We start from the raw sequence: 23,565 nt of genomic DNA, 5'->3' as shown, positions 1-23,565 counted from the left end.
TCACTATACAAGTGCCACACAACGTTTGTTCTGCACTAGCAAAGATTGATCCTTCTCTCTGGAACTCCCTGCCTGTTGATATTAGGCAGGTACCTTTACCATGTGTTTCTCAGTGCAAACTCATTAGTTAACTCAGCCTTTGCCAATCTGTTGCCCTCTGATCTTTTTGGCTGCAGCTCCCATAGCCCCCAACAAGTGCTGTCTTGATGAAGTCTGATAAATAATGTATTTGTGTAGGCTGTTCTGCAATCTTTGCTACAATTGCTGGTCAATAGTCCTGTTTTTCTGGGTAAAATGCTTTTCGCTGAGAGTGTCTGCCATTATAGCTACTTCTTTATAAGCGATGGTTGTTTTGATGTTGGAATTTTGAACTAGGTAAATGTTTCTGAACCCTAAATAGGCATTGGTCACAGGCAGAGTGTTCCTTGACCTTCCTTCCTGCGTTTGCTTTCCCAGAAACATGCCTTGGTCTCCAGGTGGCACAATTAGGCACTTTGGCGTGGGTGAGAGCAGTAAATGGAGCATTCTAGGAAAGCCCGAGAGACCAGCTGGTTATTTGACATATCCCTTTGGAGTTGACCCTGGCTTTCTCTTTTATTTTTCTGCTGAGGCTCTGTAGTTCTTTTTCCTCCATGCATGGTTTTTGAAAGCTGCCATAGAGCACAGCATAATACATTTTTATTCCTTTTAGTGCTTTTGGAGGTCATGTGTTCCCAGCACAATTTCCTTTCTCAGAATCTTCTTCGCTATCTCTATATCCTGGTAAAAACACAGTGCCCTCCACCCTCAGCATCCTAACCAGCAATTAGTCTGCCGTGGGTCTTCTTGAATCTTGCTTGCGCTAATGCCCATTTTTTTTCATTTTCATGTTTATCGCACTCTTCTTCCAACAAACTCAGGACTGTATGTACTGGGGTGTGGGGCCAACTCTCCCATCACTGCCCAGCCAGCATGGCCACTGGTCAAGAATTATGGGAGTTTTAGGCAGCAAACACACCATGCATTTAAAGCGTGCACCCACCCACCCACCCTGGAAAACTGTAATTTGTTAAGGGTTATGGGAATTGTAGCTCTGTGAAGGGTAAACTACAGTTCCCAGTATTCTTTGTGAAAATGTGTGTTAAATGTATCATGTGTACACATGTGGAATCCAGCAATATATGGAGGGCAATTGGCTCTCCACCTGTGGTATATATGGTTTCTCCTCTGCCCCCATTTTATTCTTACAACAACCCTGTTAGGTAGGCTAATCTGAGAGTGTGTGACTGGCCCAAGATCATGCAGTAGCTTTGTGGCTGAGTGGGAGTTCGAACCTGAGTCTCTCTGATGACAAATTTTAGTTGTTTGGTTTGGCATTTGTACTCCACCTCTCTGTAAAATACCCAAGGCGGCATACAACCCTGAGCAAAATGACACACCACAGTGGCTTCCCGTTCATGACTCCCTTAATGAGGTTTGCTTTTAAATGCTATCAGTAGGGCTGTATTTCTACTTATGAAATCATCACATGCTTCTCAGGCATGGTAAGAATCTTCCTCGGTTAATTGTATCCTCTGTGGGTATTCCCGCCCCCCAACATGTAAATCTCCACCCATAATGAATTTCACTGTATTACAGGAGTGGGGAACCTGTGGTCCTCCAGTCATTGGACTACAACTCCCATCACCCCTGACCATTGGCTGTGAGGGCTGGGGGCTGATGGGAGTTTGGAGTCCAGCAACATCTGGAGCTCACCAGGCGCTCTATCTTTGCTGTACCATTTTGTACACTTGGCCGCCTTCTCAGGGAGCTGTATGGTTCCTAGCTGGGATGGTTTAGTTGGTCGAGCATGAGGCTCTTAACCTCAGGGTTGTGGGTTTGAGCCCCACATTGGGCAAGAGATTCCTGCACTGCGATACCCTCCAATATTTTTCTGATGAAAATAAGGACGTCCTATTCCATAACAACAACAATAATATTTATACCCCACCCATCTCACTGGGTTGTCCCAGCCACTCTGGGCAGCTTCCAACATATTTAAAAACATAAGAAAACATTAAACATTAAAAAACTTCCTTATACAGGGCTGCTTTCAGATGGCTTGGGGGTCCGATAACTCCATACCCTCCAACATCTCTCCTTAGGGATGTCCTAAGGAAAAGCGGGACATTCTGGGATCAAATCAGAAACTGGGACGGCTTCTGTAGATCCAGGACTGTCCCTGGAAAATAGGGACACTTGGAGGGTCTGTCTTGCAGGGGGTTGAACTAGATGGTCCTTATGGTCCCTTCCAACTCTACAATTCTATGATTCTATTATATGTGCTACATCAGGGGTGGGGGGACATTTTTCATCCTGAGGGCTGCATTTCCTCCTTGGCAATCTTCTGAGGGCCATTTGTCTGTAGTAGGGAGGGAGGAATCAAAAGTGGGAGGAGCAATGAATACTTATTTCACCTTTGCGCATTAGTCTTGCATCTCAAAGCAATATCAGAGATGGAGGCCACATTCTTGCCAATAGAAAATGCTCTGGGTGCAAACCAGGACCTGTGAAGGGTGTGGTCTGAGGAGAGTTCCAAGCATCAGATAAAGAGATATGAGGGGCTGCATTTTGCCCCTGGGTCTTAGGCACCTGCCCCCTATGCTGCTTTCCCTCAAGTGCCCCAGGCTGCGAAGGGTCATTCCAAAACCTTAATCCTATCCTTTCGTTTAGATAGTGTTCCCCACCCTGCCCCCATTTCCCAGGTTTAGTGTCATTTGCAGATCCATGTTTTCATGGCTCCATCCCCTTTTGTTAAAACTGGCCTTGATACAGAGCCAGCCATCTTTTCCTATTACACTAAGGATATTCATGGCCACTTTCTAGCCTAATCCTGTCAACAGTAAACCCTACTGAATCCCAGAGAGATGTGCTTCCAAGTAAGCAAGCTTAGGATAGTAGAGCTGCTGCCTTTACTTTTCTCCACACACACACACACAGAGAGAGAGAGAGAGAGAGAGAAGAAAACAGTGTGGAACCGTGACAGGATCTTAAAGAGCAGACTTGCTGGATCAGGCCAGGCGTCCATCTGTCCAGTGTCCTACAGCCAGATGCCTCTGGAAACTCCCCAGCAGGGTAAGGAGGTGATGGCCTTCTTCTCTTCCTGGCTGCCAGCATTTGGCAGTCAGGGCTACAATTGCTTCTCAGCATGAAGCTTCTGCTTGTTCCACTATTGTGGCAAAAAGCTGTGGAGAGATGCATTTTCTCCGAGAGCTTCTGCCCTCTGCTGCTGTCCTGCCAGATTCACCTTTGATCATTCCTTGGCTCCCCCCCCCCATACCTTTGCTCAACTCCCCCAGTCTGCTGTTGGTGTGACCCGACTCTTCTTTGTGCAACTGGGGCTGGAACCGTGTTTCTATTTCTGCCTCCTGGCTTTGGACGTCAGGTGACAGCAGAGAACCAGTCTGGTGCATCTTACTGATATATAAACAGACCCTCTGCCTTTGTTCTGTCACCTTTCTCATATATATCTCCCCTCTCCCCACCTTCTGAAGGGAGCCAGTGTGAGGCAGTGGTTAGAGTGTTGGACTTGGACCAGGGTGGCCTGGGTTCCAATCCCCTCCATGAACCATGAAGCTCACAGGTGACTTTGCACCATTCATTGTTTGACAACCCAAAAAATGGTCTCATACCTTTATCACTGTGCTCTGCAGGAGACGGTGTCCTGCAGATATCAGCTTATCAGGAGGTCCATTCCTTGCAGTATATGAATTGGGCTTTTCATGTAACTTCATCCACATTTTGGAACTGCCTCCATTGCCTTTTCAAAGTCTGTTTAAGATGTCCCCCTTTCAACAAGTCTTACAAGTGGTGCTTGCTATTGTGGCAGTTACCTCAATTAGTATCTGTCTTGGATTTGAAATTGTTTTTATATGGGTCACTCTTTTAACTCTGTGGGTGGGGGTGGGGGGGAGTATAATGGTTTTTAGATGCGCTATTGAACTGATTTTATGTACGTACGTATGCATTTGCTTCATAAAAATTATATGCAAACGAAACAACAACAACCTTGAAACATACAAGTTTAAAATACTAAAACAGATTAAAATTCACACCAGCTTTTCTGGGTAGGCTTGACTAAACTTGGTTTTCCCCAGGAAGAAGGAAAGAATACAGTGAAGACACCTGCTTGGTCTCAAGAGGGGGGGGGGGAGTTCCAGTGTGTAGGTGCTGCCACACCAAGCAATGGAGTTCCTGCAGATGCAGAATGGGCTTTATGTAGCACTTGAAGTGGTGGCAACTCCGCTGACTGAAACCATTGAGTGGGTATGTGTGAGTCAAGGCGATCTTGTAGGTAAACTGGTCCCAAGTTGTTAAGGACTTAAAATACAAACCGTAACACCTTGAACTTGGCCCAGTAGCAAAACGGCAACCAGTGCAGATCTCTGAGCAGAGGTGACAAGGCCTGTCAGCAATCATGCTGCTGCATTCTGCACTAACTCCAGCTTCTGGATCAAGCATGAGGGAAGCCCCATGTAGAATGCATTGCAGTAATCTAGTCTTGAGGTAACTAATGCATGAAGTACTGTGGCAAGGCTATTCCGTTGTAGGTATGTTCGTGGCTGCCAAACCAGCTGTAGTTGGTAAAAGGCAGTACAGTGGTACCTCTGGATGCGAACGGGATCCGTTCCAGAGCCCCATTCGCATCCTGAGCAGAATGCGACCCACATCTGCGCATGTGCGAGTTGCGATTTGCCACTTCTGTGCATGCGTGTGACTTCATTTTGAGTGTCTGCGCATGTGCGAGCGGCGAAACCCGGAAGTAACCCATTCTGTTACTTCCAGGTTGCCGTGGAACGCAACCTGAAAACGCTCAACCTGAAGCGTCTTTAACCCAAGGTATGACTGTACTAGCCATTGATGCTACCTGAGCCCCCAGTGTCTGAGCTGGATCCAAAAGTGCCCCAAACTACGAGCCTGTTCTTTCAGGGGCAGAGCAACCTCATCCAGGGTGGATAACTGGCCAGTTTCTCAGACAGAGGAGCTACTCATCCCACAGTGCCTCCACCTTGCCAGGATCCAAGCCCAGCTTGTTTTTCTTCATCCATTTCCCCATTGTATCCAGGCTGCATGGCCCATCCTGATTCAGTTGTTATGGAGAAATAGAGCTGAGTGCCATCTGCATTTCCCCCAAGCCCCTAATGATTGCTCACAACAGATATTAAATAGCACTGGAGTTAAGATAGCCTCCTGTGGCACCCCATAGCATAGCCACCTCCTGTGGCACCCCATAGCATAGCCACCAGGGGGCAGAAAGGCACTCTCCCAACCGTTGTATGATTGGAATCGCTGTAGTACGGTGCCCCCAAGTTCTCATTCCCTGGAACTGGTCCAGGAGAAGAACATGGTTGATGGTATCAAATGCTGATGAGAGATCAAGATCACACCCCCATGTCCCACTCTCTGCAAAGGTCATCCATCAAGGCAACCAAGGTGGACTTAGTTCTGAACCCAGATTGGAATTGATCTAAATGATCTTGTGTCCTCCAAGAATGTGTGCAATTGCTTTACATACGACTTTATTGTGTTTTAAAAGTGTTTTGAGTTGCTGCAATTCATACATGAAATAAACCATGGCAATAGCAATTACCTAACCAACATCTTGGGGATAAATTGGAGTTGAGGGTAGGGGTGCAGCTGTACATACCACCCTTGAGCTCCTCGAAGGAAAGTCAGGATACAAATATAGTAAACAAATAATTTAGGTGGGTGGTGACTTGACAGAGCCTTTTTGGTTATGGCACCATATCTTTGGAAAGCTCACCCAGGGAGGCCTGCCTAGCATGTACTCTGATGCTTTTTAAGGCATCTGGACCTTTTAGAAATCTGGTCTTATCCTAACTCTAGTTTTAATGCCGGATACCCACTTCTCTTCTTGTTATATCTGGTTCCAGGTTTCTTTCTGTTCCTGTTTTTTTTTCTTTCCTTTTTTTACATTTGCCACCTGGGAAACATAAGAAGCTACCTTATGGCAGGTCAGCTTATTTGTCCATCTGCAACTGATATTATTGCCATTGTCATCTTAAATCTGGAAATGGTGGGGATTGAACCTGGGACCTTCTGCATTCCAAGCAAGGGTTCCGCCACAAAGCAATGGCCCTTGAAGTTTCTTTGAGAAAGAAAGGTGGTTATGCAATGTGTCAGTTAAAGAAATAAACTAAGGTCCTCCCTCTGTGCCATCAGACCAGTGTCCCCCTATATGCTTAATGGTCTCTCAGTGGCCAGCTTCCAATTCACCAGCCCAACACAGGCCAACTGTTCAGAGATGCTGGGGACGGATGGCTTGGCCACATTGCTTACTGCTTCCCCTTCCTGATTCCTCTGCTTATCCTTCCCCTATTGTGTTTTTCTTGCCCCTTCTCTCATGGCCCGTTGCCCTGTGAAGCATCCCTCCACATTTTTTATGTGAGCTCAGAATCCCCTAGAAGCTTTCCCCGGTCTGCAACTTCTTCACAGCCGCACCAGGGACAATCTGCCCATTCGGCTGGAAACCAGGCTGGGATGGGGAGCTCTTCAGGGTCCTGAGTGCTGCCTTGAGCATCTCAGGGAGATTGAATGAGCAACAAGAATGGGAGGCAGTGGCCTGGATGGAAGGGATGTGACAAGGCCTTTCAGCAGCACGCGGCTCAGTCCTCGGGGACCAACCTGTTCCCCCTTGGGCAGGGAAAATCTTTTCGGATAGCTGGAAGAATCCAGGGCAGCATTCATCAGCCAGCCTCTTGCCATCTGAATGGCAGTGGCCATATTACTCTCTCACACACCCAGCAGGCATGCGTACATCCTGGCTGTGTTCTCTGGAGGTGCCTTGGGCCTCTTCCACCTGCTCCCCTTCTGTGCATGTTAAAACTCCATTGCCAAAATCAGGGGCAGCTTATTTTGTTCTCGGGAATGCTCTTGCCCCACGAAGCTGCTTTATATGGAGCCCAATTCAAGGTGCAGACAATAGAAACCACATCTCCTTCCTTAATACCCTATTAGGTACTAATGCAAGTAGAGGCGTCTCTCTTAATTGTTCCTTTTCAAAAATATTTTTCCATTTTTGCATTTTACAACATTTCAACAACAAAAATTAAATCGAAACAAATGCAACCTGCATTTTCTTCGACTCCCCTCCCCGCAATCCCTTACTTTATATCGTAATCTTACTGCATAACCAATTCAAACCTACTTACAAATTTACGTTATTTCTTACTGCTCGTGTTTATGTCAATCCTGCTAACGTTCTAAAATCGTTTACCATTTGTCTTCATATATTCAACAATTTCCCCCCATTCTGCTAAAAAAAAGTCTCTCATCTTGATCTCTTATTCTTCTGGTAAGTTTTGCCATCTCTGTGTATTCCATCAGTTTTAATTGTTGATCGTCTTTTGTTGGAACTGCTTTTTCTTTCCATTTTTATGCATATACCATTTGGGCAGCCCCCTCTTAGTTATTCCACTTCTCTCATAATCTTGGGGGGGGGGGCTGCCTAGGAGAGGGAATGTCCTGCGGCAGCCCCTAAGATGAGGATCTCCAATGCGCTTGGCACCTCCGCTAGGCATCTTGGGTGGGTGCTGAAGGCTCACCTATTTGCCCTGGCTTTTGAGATGTATATCTTTAGGACCTCCCTTTCTCTGTGGTTGTAAGGTGTTTCTACAATATTTTAATATTGTGAAGTGTTTTTAATAATGTGTAACATGTAATTATTGTAACCCATCCACTTTATGGTGAAAGGCAGGTTGTTAATAATAATAATAGTAATAATCTTCATCACTTCCCAGCTGATCCTGGAGGCTTGATCTTCTGCCTTCAAAGTGTATACTCTTAACCACTGAGCATGCCTCCCTCCTCCTCACTTACCTTCAGCAGGTTCTTGTGCTGAACAGCTCCCAATTGCTTAATCAGAAGAGAGATGTAGCCCTGGGTTGGGGCAGAGATTTTGTGAACAGGGGTTTACAAACCCAAGGGGGTTTTGGTGGGCGGGTGGGCGGGTGGAGGTCAGACTTGCATTGTACTCAACTGCCTGTGGTTTTAAGAAGGCCATGAACGTGTTTTATTTTTTGCCAGCTTTTTGATCCACCAGGTGTGGAGAGCTGGAAAGTTTCTTTTCGTTTTTTAGAGTTACTATTAAAAACTGGCTCATGTCCTATTTATTATATACGTTTAGTATTTCAGTAATGCATGTTTAAATGTGCTTTTAAATTGCTCTTTGAGCTTTTTTTTTTAAAAAAAAAATTACAGTTGCTTGGAATGACTGGGTAGCAGGGCTAGAAATTCAGAAATAAATGCCAAATCATTTTTTAATTTTGTTGTTGTTGCTGCAAAAATATTACCCTACAGTACAGGGTTCAACTCTCTGCCTCTGTCTCTGTCTCTTTTCCAGGAGATACCTTACATTTGCTTTAGAAGGGGAGGAGGGTAAATTGGCTCAGCATATGCATTCTATGGGAAAGGTGTTATATCCAGCTACCTGCACCAGCAGTGCTTGTTGCAGTTATCATTATTACGATTGATGCAATAATTGATTGCCTTTCACACCCCATGTCTTAAGACAATGTACAAAATGCAGTAAAAAACAGCATAAAAAGCAGTTAAAAAACAACACAGATCTTTTCATCCAGCCAAGGCGGCTTGTTGGAACAAAAATATATTCAGTTGTTTCTGGGAAATGCTGGTGATGGGCACCTTGACTCAGGAACGCTGTTCCATAGAACTGGGGCCTGCTTGCAGCCCTGCTCTGGGTTACAAGGACCTTTGGTAACAAGTCCAACAAGAATCGCTGCCTGGGGCTGGAGAACCAGCAGTCAGAGTAAACTTGCCTTCCTCAACCTGGTGCCCTCCAGCTTTTTGGACTACAATTCCCATCATCCCCAGCCCACATGACTGATGGGTGTGGTAGTCCAAAATGGCCAAGCTGGTTGGGGATGATGGGAGTTGTAGTCAGACAAATATCTGAAGGCCCTCGGTTGAAGAACCTGGAGTAAGGCGGTTCCGTATAATCCATATCCGGAAAGCTTTCGGTTGGTTCCTAAGAGGCAGGGTAATTGCTGGACTGGGAAAGAAAGGTGGATTGATTTCCTGCTGTTGCACAATAGAGAAGCTGGGGGGATTTGTTTCCTGGGGAGACCTGTAGATGGGAATGTGGCTTTTCTGGTGGGGGCAGATTGAGTGGTTGCAGGGAGCCATTCTGGGAAGGGAGGGCCTGGGTCGATTTGCTTGAAGGGATGTAGCTTAGTGGTGGATCACCTGCCTTCAAAAGTTCTCATATTCAGTCCCTGGCAATTCCTGGTATGGCTGGGAGAGAACCCTCCCTGAAACACTAAAGAGCTGCTGCCTGCCAGTGCAGACAACCGTGGGCTAGATGGACCTGCAGCCGGGCTCAATATAAGGCAGTGCTTCCTGTCTTCTTATCATGGGAATTTAAATGAACAACCGTGGCTTTTTCTTTTTGTCTCTCTTTCAGGCCAGCCCCTCTCCCATTATTGTGAACACAGAAACCCTGGAGCCTGCTCTCTCTGTAAGTCTGCTTCTTTTCTTGTGCGGTTTGTGCCTTGTCCACAAGGTCCTACAATGTCCTGTGAAGGGGAGGAAGTTTCTCTTTCTTGCCAATAGTGGTGTGGGGCTCATTGCCGAAGGTGAAATTAGGCTTTATTTCACCCAGGTCAAACACCCACTTTGGCACACACACCCAAGACACATTTGCCTACACCCACACCCACACAGGCTGCACTTGGGGCAAAAACCAGGCTGGTCCCCCCTTCCCCGTAGCTAGGGCACAGCTCATTGCACAAATCCTGTCTCACAACTCCAAGGCATGGAGAGCTTAGCATTCCTGGGTGTGTCCTCCCATATCACTTCTAGATATGGAGTGTGTCAAGAATCTGTGTTATGCATGTGTTAAAAGAAAATAAAAACGGGACTGGGCATTCCTGACAAATTCCACCTGGAAATTCTAGAATATTCTGTTTGCTGGCCACAGGAATCTGTTGCCTTTGGGACATAGAACTCCCAGCTTTTTCTCTGGTTTTGGTGAGTGAGATTAGGGATGGGCATTTTAGTTTCTCTCATTCTCATTTTTCCAATCTTGAGTTCAGTTCTCCGCATTCCACATCATTTTAGAAACATTTTTAAAGGAAATTATTAACACATTTTAGTAAGCATTTTTCCAAAAAAATTGTGTGTAGTTTTGCCTAATGTACACATTTTTCTGTATAGCGGTTTCCTCTAAGATAATGCATTTTTGTACATTATCTTCACTAATATATGCATTTTTATGCACGCTTTGCCCCAGTGTATGCATTTTTGGGTGCACCTTACTTGGCTAGAGAACTGCGCTGCAAAATTTGGGAAAGTGGATGCCTGTGTTTCAGGATGCATATTTTTCCCCCCAAAAAGTACAAATTTGTAAGCTTTGCCTTTAAACGTGAACTGAATCTAATTTCTCCCAGGTACACTCTGCATTTCAGTGCCCTTCAAAATTGCTGCTTTCCCCCACCTGCTTCCGCTGGTCCCTGGTCTCTATCCTCCCCTCCCATCTGTCCCGGCCCTTCTCTGCTGATCTAGAAAGCAGAATAAGCGGTGCAAGTTGTGGTTATGTGCAGAATTTTTGTTTAGTTAATGCAGAAGCTGCATCATGCTCCTCTCCCTGGCAGGGGAGGTATATTTGTGCAGAGCCTGCAAAATTCAGAATTGGACTTTTCATGGCCATTTAGTCACCACAACCAGTAGTCGTTTGAGGATGTAATGATGCAACAAAATAGGAACCCCCAAAAAAGGACTTGAAGTGGGAGTGAATTGGAATGGGGTTGTCAAAGGAGGGATTTAATAATCCAACTTGTTTCAACCCTAATGGCCCTTCTTTAGGGAAATTCAGATAAATCAAAGCAAAACATTTAGATGTGCTGTCTCTTCTAATGTGTGGATTAATAAATATATCTTTTGTTTTTCTCCCTTAGCTTCCAGTGCATTTGAATATGTCCCATCCACTTCTTAGCTTCTTGCTGAGGCTGTTAGGATATTCTTCAGATCTCTCCCCCTCCTTGCTGTGCTTGGCCTGCCTCTGATGTGATATATTAAGGGCTCACCCAGAGTTCCACTTTAAAATACAAGTGTGTCTGAGCACCGGGATTTTGATTTTTGTGTTTTTTCACCCTGGAGCTTTGCTCCGGTGCACCTGCTCTTTACCACTGAATCAGAGCAAATAAACAAATCTGTGGAAAATCTGAATTGTTGTTTATTCTGATTCAGTGTTAAATGGGGTTTTTTCCTGGGGAAAGTAATGTGGGGGGGTGGGGGGTGGAGTGCTCAGATGCAGCACTTCAAAGCATAGACCCGTGTCTAGAAAGTGTTAGGCAAAAGGTAGGTGTGGATGTGCCCTTACAATTAGGACATACAGTGGTACCTTGGTTTAATGACAGCTTAGTTTATGAACAACTTGGATTAAGAACGCTACAAACTTGAAAGTAGGTGTTTTGGTTTGTGAACTTTGCCTTCGAAGCAGAACATGTTTTGCTTCCTGTTGAGTGTAAATTGAGTCCCCAACTGCTATGTATGGGAAAGCATGCCTTGGTTTAATAACGCTTTGGTTTAAGAACAGACTTCCGGAACGGATTAAGTTCGTAAACCAAGGTACCACTGTATATTTGTGAAGGCAGGGAGGCTTGTGCCAGAAAATCCTGTGTCCCAGAAATTGTGTCTAATCACAATAATAATCCCAGATACTACTTACATGCCAAGACAGCTTCTATATGGTTTACAAGTATAAAATCAATTATAAGCTATCCACACATAATTAAAGATCACAAAAAAAAAATCCATAAAAATATATCAAAAACATCCATAATTAAAAAAATTAGGTCAGGAAGTTCAAGTCTAGGGAAATGTTTCTGCAAACAGGCGTGTCTGCAAGGGTGAGTGGAACACCAATACTGATTTGGGGCATCTCATATTTCAGCATCTGTTTGTTAAACTTTTCCTATTTGTTTCCCCAGGTGAATGGCAGTGACGGGATGTTCAAGTATGAAGAGATTGTCCTGGAAAGGGTGAGTGAGAGCCAGTGGACCCTTGCCATGGATGTGGTGCCAGGGCTAGCGTTACTTGTCTCTGGACTGTATTGGGCTTTGTTAGTCCTCCCACGCAGCCACATGCATCCTGGCTCTGTAGGTACAAGCATGGGGAGCACAGAGAGAAAAAGGCAGCCTTTCCCCAACCTGGTGCTCTCCAGATGTTTTGGACTGCAATTCCCATCAGATTGGATGGCTGACTGTGGTTGATTGAAGTTGTAGCTCAAAACATTTGGACAACACCACATTGGGGAGGGCTGGGCAAGGGGATCTAACATGCGTGTTCCCTCTTTCCTCTTTCCACTGTTGTGGTTTTGGAAACCAGAGCTTATGGTATTGAGAACTGACCCAGCTATATGTGGTAGGACTGTGCTTTTCAACAGAGGCTAGGAGATTTTTTCATTTTCCACATCAGGATACCTGGCAGACTTCAAGTTTTACATTCATGTCCATGGTTACTTTCTACTGAATAAACCTTCAGTGCCCTTGAATTGCTGTATTGTTCTAATTATCGTTAGCATATAAGCTCAGCCTGGGTAGCTCAGTTGGTTAGAACATGGTGCTGATAACACCCAAGTTTCAGGTTGGATCCCCGCATTGCAAGCAGTTGGACTAGATGATTCTCAGGGTCCCTTCCAACTCTATGATTCATCCCATTTATTTATTCCTTCTTTTTTTTAACACTTGTCAGGGAAATTCTGGCCTTGGATTTAGCATTGCTGGAGGGATTGATAATCCACACATCCCTGATGACCCTGGCATTTTCATAACCAAGATCATCCCAGGTGGAGCAGCTGCCATGGATGGGCGTCTGGGGTAAGTGTCCTGCCATAGGGTGGATCCTGAGCCTTGAGGGGGGGGGGGGGAGGAAGCAGGTACAGATAAGGAACCTAAAATGAGATGTTTGTTGATGAACTGTGTGTGCGTGTGTGCCGTAAAAAACAAAACAAATTAAAAAGTGTGTTTTAGACTCTCTGTAGATACTCACAGCTATTCATTCAGCCATTTCCTGACTGTTAATGCACGGTCGTACCACTCAGACTATTTTTAGATTGTGTTTTTTGTATATGCATGTTTTGTTTCAGTGTACGCTTAACACAAAGTTGCCAACATGGCACCTGTGTGCTCAAGGGCGCCCATGAGGCCTTCCTCTGGTGCCCATGAAACCTCTGAGCCTCCTCACTCACCTCATCCTTGGTCATGAGGTAGTGAGGATGGCTGCCTTTTTCTCTCTTGAGAAGCACATACAGCTGAAGGAGGAATTTGGAAGGGTGACGCTCTTCCCAACTTCCTCTTTCAGCTCTATGTACTTTTCAAGGTTCAAGTTAATTCTACTGGATCTGATTTTTGCCCAGATCCCTTGGAAAAAGGAAGCGTTTCCATGCATGCCCTTTCTCTTTCTCAGAGATGGTCCTCATCTAGCGAAGCCAAAGAGAAGTGATCAGAAGTGGGGTGGCACCCACTGCAGCTGCTCAAAAGTCCAAAAGTGCCCATGGGCCCCATTTTAACATGTTGATTTAACCACTTTGAGATTCTTTTTCTTTCTTTCTTCTGATATTTTATTAGAATTTCACTTATAAAAAAGTGATGAAAAGAAAGAAAAGAAAGGAAAACATGAATGAAAATAAAAGAAAAATACTGAATTACATTTCCATACATTAATATACAAATGTTTATAGTATTATTATTATTATTATTATTATTATTATTATTATTCAAATACAAATTTTATTAATAACCACATATATTCAGTGTAAAGTCATTCCAGATATTATATTTATGCAAAGAAAGTCTGTGTCTATAAGCGATCCATTCATATGTTTCTAATATTGTCATGTTGTCAAGTCATTGATTAAGGGGAATCATATTTCTATTCTTCCAGATCATCAGTATTAGTCTCTTAGCAACCATTAGGGCACGTAGAGCCCATTTTTGCTGTCCCATTTTCACTTTCCATACAGTAGGTATATAGTTCAAAATAATATTCACTTCTGAAAGTCTTAAATTTTTCCATAGCATCTTATTTATACAGTCCAGCACTCTTTCCTAAAACTTAGTAAGTATGTGGCATTGTAAAAACTTTGTTTTCAAGAATCATTATCCATATTACCTCTCCAGCAAAGCCCACATTAGATAGCCCTTTCTTCTACAGGCATAAGGGAGTCCAATAAATTCCAAATAATATTTTCTGCTACATAAGTCTTAATATAATCAATACATCTGCTCCCAAAGCTAAAACAATTTCCCATTTTCGGGTTCATAGTAAACATCTGAATTATTCTAGTCTTTTTTAAAACTCTGCATATCAGAATTTATTTATTCATAATAAATATCCATAAAAAGTAATCCTGGCTTTTTAGCTTCAAATGAATTATCCCATTGCTCCAATATTTCAGGGTTCTCTTAAGCTGAGAAGGCTGCCAAACCAAACAAGAGTTATTAAAAGGAGTTACAACTGCAGGTATTGCCATTGGGCCACAACTGGCAGGTGATATTTTCTCTTAATGCACCATAAATATAACGTTTGATTTCTTCATCTATCAGTTGGCCCAAAGTCAATGCCCATGCTCCCATCCAGCTTTTCCATATTGCCATGTTTTCCACCCCAACCACGCCAATTTTAAAAACAGAATTTCCCCCAGAAAATTGATTGAATTTTACAAAGTAAAATGAGGACACAGCAGGAGGTAAGGGTGGAGGGTTTGGGGTGGTTGCTCACCTTGGGCCCTGCACCTGCCCATCTTAGGGCATTCTGCTGGGGAACCACTAAGGAGCGATTGAGGGCCGTTTTCTTTAAAATATTTATATACATACTTATGCTAGCCCTCCGGAGTTCTCCCCTCCCTCACCATCTCCTCTTTGGCTGTTCTGCCCCTGTGGCGCAGGGTGAACGACTGTGTCCTGAGAGTGAACGAGGTCGATGTTTCCGAGGTCGTGCACAGCAAGGCCGTGGAGGCCCTGAAGGAAGCGGGGCCTGTGGTGAGGCTCCTGGTGCGGAGAAGGCAGCCCCCACCAGAGACCATCATGGAGGTCAACCTGATGAAAGGACCCAAAGGTGACTGCCCTGGGTGTGGGCCCTGCTGGCAGTCATGTGCTAGCATGGATCTGGGGCTGTTGCTTCCCGGCTGGTGGATAAACCTGGAGGCCAGTGGTCTCTAGGCCCCTGTCGCGAAGTTGGGCTGCGGCCAGGAGCCAAGCAGGGGTCAGTGCTGGGTGGATCCAAACACCCAGGTGGGTTTGTCCCAGTTGACCAGGGCAAAGTGGGGTGGTTGGAGCAAGAGCTGCTGAGGTTGGAGGGAATTGGCCTTGGCTCAGTAGTGAAGCATCAGCTTTGCATACACAAGGTCTTGATCTCAAGCCCAAGTAGGGTTGGGAGACATTTCCTGGCTCAAACCCTGGTGAGATCCTGCCAGGTAGCATAGTGACAATACCAGGCAAGAGGGACCCATGGTCCAACCTGGTGTAAGGCAGCTTCCTGTGGAAAGGCCCATGGCTCACTTCTGGAGTCCATGGTCTGTTCAGAAGGTCCCAGGTTCAATCCCCAACATCGCCAGGCAGGACTGGGGAGAGACTCCCTGCCTGCCTGCTGCTGGTTGATGTAGAGACAGTGCTGTACAAGAGGGCCTGACTCAGTATAAGGCAACCTCCTTATACTCAGAGAGTGAGGTTGGTCCAGGGAAAAACTAGAGATTGCTCAAAGACACTGGCAGGGATCGTGCGGAAGTTGGTGCTCCTTCTGTGTGAAGGAGCAGCAGTCCAGGGGCAGGTTCCATCTTACCTGTGCAATCAAGAACCAGATTCTGCTGCTGAGAAGGAGGTCTCCAGCAGGCTGTCAACAGAGGCACAGACCATCTCTTGGGCCTCCAGAAGGTCATGGCCCTGACTCAGCTCCTTAGGGTTGGATATTGGCAAACTTCCTTTTGGTGTAGCAGGGTTCTGTGGCTTTTAGTAGGTGACAGAGCCCACCGGAGAGGAGGGGCCAGGGACACAGGTCTCAACACCCCTGTCCCTTGCTCCTCCTCAGCAAACCCTCCAACCCAATGCCTGCAACCTGCTCCTCTAAGAGTCTAGAATTCAGTGACCCAGAAACTCACTTTTTTGCTCTCTCGCCCACCTATTGCTTACTAGTCTTTTTTATTTTTTTTTAAGGAAAGGATAGAAATGTGAAAAAACTGGGGAGGTATGATGGGCCTAGGGGCAGTAGCCTGGGAGGAAAAAACAACAACACCCCAGAGATTTTATATCAGATTACATATCAGACTATAAAAATGGATTAAACAAATTAATGGAGCATCAAGCTATCAATGGCTACTAGCCAGGGTGACTGTGCTCTTCCTCCAGAGTTGGAGGTGTTAATGCTTCTGAATACCAGTTGCTGGAACCTGCAAGAGGAGAGATTGCTGCTTCACCCAGATCCTGCTTTCGTGCTCCCCACAGGCATCTGGGTTCCCACTGTGAGAACAGGATCCTGGACTTGATGGGCCCCTTGCCTAAGCCAGCATCCAGGCTCTCCTAACGTTCTTACGTGGCCCATGGCAGGCAGATCTCTCCACACCCCAGCACAGCCATCGCAGAGCTCCCTAACCCCACCTCCTTCTCCCCAGGGTTGGGCTTCAGCATCGCCGGGGGTCTCGGGAACCAGCACATCCCTGGAGACAACAGCATTTACATCACCAAGATCATAGAAGGTGGTGCGGCTCAGAAAGATGGGCGGCTGCAGATTGGCGACCGACTGCTAGCAGTGAGCACCCGACTTGTTTTCTTCGAAGCGTTGGGATTTGTGACAGCATGGATGGCGTCAACTCTCGGTGCAAGGGAGCTGGGCAGTGCCTGCCAATTGTGTGGCTTCCTAGAAGCATCCATTCGTTTACTGTGGGAAGGCAGCTAGATGATCTGATCCCGGCAGGCCTCTGATTAGGCTTTTCATTGACAATGGAACACTCATGCTCAGAGCCAGTCTATCTCTGCCTAACGGGGAATGTAAAACTGGGGAGGCCTGCGGCCCTTCAGGCCCATCCAATTGCTGGCTGCAGGAAGCAGCATGGGCATAGCCTGGGGGGGCAGGTGCCCCTCCTAGTCAAGTAAATAAAAACACTTAACCAACTGACCAATTGCATCACAGATAACTCAGTTCTGCCCTCGCCCAACATAAAGCCTACCCCCCACAACATAAACCCTGGCTATGCCCATGGGAAATAGGATACTGGAGTCATTTTGTTATGTTTGTCATTGGCCATGATAGGGATGGAGCACCCATGCTCAGAGGCAGTCTATCTCAGTATCAGACACTACTGCAGTTGGGCACTGTGGGCAGCAGGGTACAGGAGTGGATGCATCTGATTTAGCAAGGTTCTTCTCATTGGCCCATCTCAGTTGGCTCAGTCTGTCTGATCTGCAACACAGACAAGCCTCTGGCTGTTTTCTCTCTCCTGCCCCTGCCATACCCACTCTCTCCAGGTGAACAACACCAACCTGCAAGACGTCCGACATGAGGAGGCCGTGGCTGCACTGAAGAACACTTCGGACATGGTATACCTGAAGGTGGCCAAGCCAGGCAGCTCCCACCTCAACGACATGTATGCGCCACCTGACTACGCCAGCAGTACGTACCTGCCCTCCCCTGCCTCCTGATCCTGGGGTGGGAGTCAGAGCTCAGTGGAAGAGAAGCTATTTTGCATGTAGGATGTCATGAGCCCTGTGGAGGTGTTCTGAAGTGGGTGTTTGGATCAGAAAAAAGAGTGGGGGGGGGCTGGGAACTGGTGGTCCTGTGCATGGTCCCAGTGGGTTGGGACAGGTTCTGTCAGGGCATCAGGAAGCCCCGGAGCTGGAGGAGAAGGAGGTGGTGGTTGTGGAACCAGAAAGTGTGGGATCAGTTCTCATGGAGAGTCCCAGCGGGATGTCAAAGTGTCAGGAGCAAGTCAGCAATAAATCACACAGAGTAAGTGAACTCTTTATTAGAAACAAGATCTGCTCAGGCCCAATGAGCACAGCAACTCTTCTTGGTAGGTCTTGCCCCGCTTTCCCACAGCTGCCTACGTCTCCCCCTTCCCAAGCAATCGGAGACTCACAATGCCTTGTCTCTCTTTGCTCCACCCTCTTCATACCTCTGTGGGTTCTGGGAGACCAGGTGAGAGGGGAGCTAGTCACAGCAGGAGGGGGAGACACCCTGGCTTCTTCACCAGCCTGACTCATCTCTGCCTCTTGGCCCTCCTCCCCTCCAGCCTCTGCTTCTGCCTGCTTCTGCCACACTCTCCCAGCTCACTAAGCCCTGTTACCTCTTCAGCTACTGACATCCCCTCTTCCCAGTCTTCTCCCTCTTCTCTCTCTGACCACTCATCCTTGTCCTACCTGAGCCTTCTTCCTTTGGAGGTTCCTCAGCTGGTGCCTCCCACCATTCCTCTGTGTGCAACTAGTCTGTGACACAAGGGGAGGTTTTGCTTCTGTGCTGTCAGACACTTCCAGTAAGGCCCCTCCTGTCTCTGGCCCCTCCTCCTATCAGCAAACCTCTGTCCTTAGAGGAGGTGCTGGACAGGACCAGCCCACCCATGAGGCAAGTTGAAACAGTCACCTTGAACAGCAGGAGCCACAGGGACAACAGATCCAGCCTCAGCTACCAAAATGTATTGGGTCAGTTATTGCACCAGACAACATGTCAGGCGCTGAGTTACTGGTTCAACCCCCCCCCCCCCACAGACCCAAGAGAGAAGGCAAGGAATAAGGTGGGTGGGTGGGCAGATTTCATCCCACTCTTGACCTCACAGGCACCAAAGGGAATTTAGAGTCCTGGGGCACTGAGCGAGGGGGAGAAAGATGGGGTGCTCTCTGGAGTATCTCTTAGCCTAGAGGTGGAGAACATCTAGACCTCTCCATCTGGACTGTGGGATTCTAGCTAAGCCACACAACTGCTCTTCAGGACGTACCTCTCACCAGGTCTGCTCAGCAGCCAGCTTGAATGTCTTTGCCTGCCTGGAACTTACCCATGAACTGTAGAAATACAGAATCATAGGATTGTAGAGTTGGAGGAATGTCTCTTCCTTGCCTGGATGGCAATAGAGATACGTGTGCATGGAAGCCTTTCACTTTTCTGGTGACTGCCATGTAACCTACTGCACAAAGGTCATTCTGCCCACTTTTCCCTTCTGGTCCATGGCTGCTATGTGGGCTCAGAAGGCTCCCCACCTGGGGCCCAGGGCCTTTGTTCTAAACAAGGGTCCCCACCCCCACCCCCACCTCAGCCCTACCACAGCCCTTGGTTCTACCTCACTGATGCCTCTTCTTTGTGTCTCCTTAGCTTTCTCTGCCTTGGCTGACAATCACATAAGCCATAACCCTGGCCTGGGCTACCTTGGAGGAATGGAGAGCAAGCCAGCTTACCCTGCTCCGCCCCAGGTCGCGCCTGCCCGCTACTCCCCTGTGCCACGCCATATGATTGGGGATGAGGACTTCACCAGGTGAGCAAGAACCCCCTTGCCCCATCTCCTCTGCCTCTCCCTTGGAAGAACCTGGTAGTTCATCTCTAAAGAACATGGGTATAACTTCCTCTCTGATAGACATTTATAGGGCCAGTTCCATTCCAGCTGATTTGGCAGCAAACGAGGCATGCAGAGTCCTGCCCCATTTGCTAACCTCCTTTTTCTTGTTGCTTCTCCCATGAGTGCAGGCAGCTGTGGGGCATGACTAGGGATGTGGGGTGGTTGTACGGCTTCCAGAAATGTGGGTCTCCAAAATGGAGAGTGTGGGGTGAGGCTCAGTATCATTTACCACTGAGAAAATAAAAATCAGAATCCTGCACCAGAAAAGGTGGATTCTGCGGACTGCGTGTATTATCCAAATTGAGCAAAGCTGCATGATCTTCTGCTGCGTAATTGTCATGGAGGACAGACAAGGCATCAAAGGTCCAGCCCCAAAGTGCTGGAAGTCTTCTTCAACTGCTTCATCATCATGTTTGAAAAATGGGGATATGGATGAGGAAAACAACTATTTTTCATGCTCCCAGTACTTAATACACATTGCTGCAGCATCCCTCCCAAAAACCTTGCAAGTCAGGGCAGTCCTGTAACCCGCTTCCCCCCCAGCATTGTTGGAAATCAGATTGTTGGGGCAAAGGCCTGTACTTTGAAAGTGCTGGTGAATGGCTGGTTGCCGGGGTTTCCAACGCCCCGTGCAGGGGTCGTATTAGGTTTCCCACAGTTGGGTTATACAGATTACTGAGGTGATGCATTTGAAAACACTTTACACAGTTGAGAAGGCACTTTTTAACTGCTAAACAGAATAATAGTGGCAATACTAGCCATGGTAGCTAAGCCCTTCCTCCATGGTCAGGGCCAGTATTGCTTCTGAATATCAGTTCCCACAGCAGGGAAGAGTGCTTCTTTGCTGGGTCCTGCTCGGGGGTTTTCCACAGTCATCTGGTGGCCACTGTGAGAACTGGATGCTGAGCCATTCATCTCTTCTTATCTGCTTATGATAAGGGCAAAACTGTTTGTTTGCTAAAGTATTTACATGCTGCTTTTCCCAAAAAGTTCCAAGCAGTTTTACAGTAACAAAGGTACACCAGCCAACATTTTATTGCACCCTGCTGTGTGCGAGACACTGCTTTGTACCCAGAAGGGACAGAGGCTCTTCTTCTGAGAGCTAACAGTCCTCTAGAGGGGATGGGCAAGGCCATGAATGTCTGTGAAGATAAGCAGGTGGGGACTCACTATGGAGAGTGGTTCAGTAAAGTGAGGACTTTCTCCTCAGTCTTAGCGCTCTCTTTGTACAACTCAGCAGGGCGGAAGATGGAAACAAAACTAAAATTTGTTGGCTCTGGGCTCTGCTTGTCACTGGTTCTGCCTCTGTCTGCTCTTGGCCTCCCTGTTTTCTGCCCGGCGATGGGCATCAGCCATCGCTGCTTATTCCATGACAGGGAAAAGCCCTGAAAAGTGTTGGAGGGCATGACCTCCTTGACTCCAGATCCATTATTTTATTCCAAAGCCACATGACTGTACAGATTGCTACTGGCCACACGAGGGCACCGTGGAACTTCCTGCCTAGGAAGAAAAGGGGTCTGTGCCTTGTAGTGACCCTCAGGAGCCTTGGTTTGGGTCAGGGATCCTGACCAGGAAGCAAGTGGGTTGTTTACAGTTTAGAGGTGGGAGAAACAAAAGATTCCCAAACCCAAGAATGTGAGAATGGAGGGGGGCTGGTCCCCAAAATGCACTCTTTTGCTTGGTGGACCAACAATTCTGTGTGTACACGCACACGCACACATGCACACACACCCTAGACCCTGAGCAGGCTTCATTTCTGACAAGATCACCTTGCATTCAACCACCCAGATTAGAAGGCAGTGTGGTTATCTGTCTAGCACTAGAGAATTCTATCCCTTCAGTATCATTGTGGATTAATGACACTGGCTGGAGCCATATTGGGCCATCCAGCTCAATATTATCTACAGCAGGTATGGGGAACTTTTGACCTTCCAGATGTTGCTGAACTACAACTACTGCCATCCCTGCCCATTGGCCATGCTTGCTGGGGCTGATGGGAACTGCAATTCAGCAACATCTGCAGGACCAAAGGTTTGCGCCCCCCACCTCCATGTCTGGTGTACATGAAGCAGGAGTCAGTCTCCTGGATTTCAGGTGCAGTCTCACCCGACCACACCTGGAGATGCGAGGGGAATGAACATGGGACCTTTTGCAAGGAAAGTGTGTGCTCTGTCACTCAGCTACAACCCTTCATGACATTAAGAGTAGACTCAGTGAAATATACTCTGAGTCCTGTAGTGATTTCATGCTCTTTATTGCAGCTTGTAAAACAGTGATTGAATTGTCCCCCAAACCTCAGGCTTTTATATACATTCTTTACACAATGAGTCCTGTCTGACTGGCTGATTCTGCTTCCCTTCTGAAGCCTGATTGGTCTTCTTCTGCAGGCCAATCAGTTGCTGCATTCTAGGATTCTACCTGCCTATTGTTCTAGGATCCAAGCTTAGTACATAACACCCCTCCCCGTTGCACCCGGAAGGTTAGCATTCGTAGTCATTGAGGTATGCCGATCACCTACGTATGCATTGTGGTCTCAGGTGTCTTGGTAAGGGTTCCTGGTTCTGGCTCTTGTTCTGGGGCTGCCAGCTGTGATGGGGCCATTGGGCCAGGTCCCGCTGGTCCACTTGCTCATGGCTCTGGTTCCTGTGGCTGCTCGGCCTCAGAGGTTGCTTCTGGACTTCCTAATTCTGCCTCCCTTACCCGCTCCTCCTGCTCTATGGGCCTCACCCCTCTGCTGTCCCCTTGGGATTCCTCTGTACAGCCCTCCTCGCAGTCCCCCCCGCCCCGGGAATTGTCACTGTAGTTGATAGCAGTGGCAGCGCCAGGCTTACCCAACCTCCGTTAGCACCTCATATAACATGGGGCCGGTCGCCCTGGTGACTGTGGCAGGTACCCATGCCGGGCCTGCCCCGAAATTCTTTGCGTACACTGGGTTGCGGGGCTGGAAGGTCCGGGGGTTCCTACCTTCCCCCACTGCTGCCTCGTCCTGGGCTCTATCAGGTTGAAGACGGTTCAGTCTTGTTGTGAGGCGCCGGCCCATGAGTAGTTTGGCCAGTCGTTGTGCTGGGGGTGCTATGCTGGGCTAGGAGAAAAGCAGCGAGGTGGTACTTCCAGTCCCCTTGCGTCATGTGGCGGAGGGCTTCCTTGGTGGTCTGCACCATGCGCTATGCTTGGCTGTTGGTGGCGGGGTGGAACTGTGCCGATTGTGCGTGGCGGATGGCACTTTGCGTTGTGAAGGTCTGGAACGCCTCTGGCATGAATGCTGTTCTGTTGTCCGAGACGAGGGTGTCGGGGAACCCGTGGGTCACGAACAGCGTACGTAGTACTCAGATGGCTGCGGCCGTGGAAGTGGATGGTACCAGGGCGACCCTGGAAGGATGTCCATCCCTGGAAGGGGCCAGCGAAGTCCACATGCAGGCAGGACCACGACGCTCGGGCAGACACCCAGAGTTGGACGGGGGCCCTTGGGGGATCTGGGCAGGACTTCTGGCAGGTCTGGCAGTATTTAACCCAGGCCTCTATCTCCCCATCGATTCCCGGCCAACACACATAGCTCCTTGCAAGGGCCTTCATTCTCACTACCCCTGGGTGTGTTTCATGTAGGGCTTTCGTGAGGACCTTTTGGCGAAGAGGCTGGGGAATGACCACTCTGCTTCCCCATAACAGGCACCACTTGTGGGCTGACAGTTCATGTTTGTGGACTGTATAGCCCACATACAGTGGTGCCCCGCAAGACGAACGCCTCGCAAGACGGAAAACCCGCTAGACGAAAGGGTTTTCCGTTTTGGAGGCACTTCGCAAAACGAATTTCCCTATGGGCTTGCTTCGCAAGACAAAAAGGTCTTGCGAGTTCCTGCGGGGTTTTTTCCCTCCCCCCCCCCTTTTCCTAAGCCCTAAGCCGCTTATCAGCTGATCCGCTAAAAGCCGCTAAACCGCTAATAGCGCTAATCCGCTAAGCTGTCAATGGGCTTGCT

At 47.5% G+C, this 23,565-nt stretch overlaps 1 protein-coding gene across 9 annotated transcripts in view; it reads left to right on the top strand.

The window, feature by feature from the left end:
• The window catches only part of DLG3 (discs large MAGUK scaffold protein 3), a 115,497-nt gene that overhangs the window by 46,310 nt on the left and 45,622 nt on the right, over positions 1–23,565 (top strand). For 7 of the 9 annotated variants that reach the window (XM_081846738.1, XM_081846736.1, XM_081846740.1 and 4 more), the window contains 7 exons: positions 9,461–9,514; positions 11,988–12,038; positions 12,751–12,875; positions 14,945–15,114; positions 16,664–16,800; positions 17,517–17,661; positions 19,351–19,510. In XM_081846738.1, the coding sequence (XP_081702864.1) occupies positions 9,461–9,514; positions 11,988–12,038; positions 12,751–12,875; positions 14,945–15,114; positions 16,664–16,800; positions 17,517–17,661; positions 19,351–19,510 (842 nt within the window). Of the gene's footprint in view, positions 1–9,460; positions 9,515–11,987; positions 12,039–12,750; positions 12,876–14,944; positions 15,115–16,663; positions 16,801–17,516; positions 17,662–19,350; positions 19,511–22,117; positions 22,137–23,565 lie in introns of those variants that run through there. The other 2 variants (XM_081846741.1, XM_081846734.1) reach the window with 2 other exon arrangements.

Source organism: Podarcis erhardii, assembly GCF_964252035.2.
Source record: "Podarcis erhardii genome assembly, chromosome: Z".
Classification (NCBI taxonomy): domain Eukaryota; kingdom Metazoa; phylum Chordata; class Lepidosauria; order Squamata; family Lacertidae; genus Podarcis; species Podarcis erhardii.
This window is presented reverse-complemented; position numbering and strand designations above follow the sequence as displayed.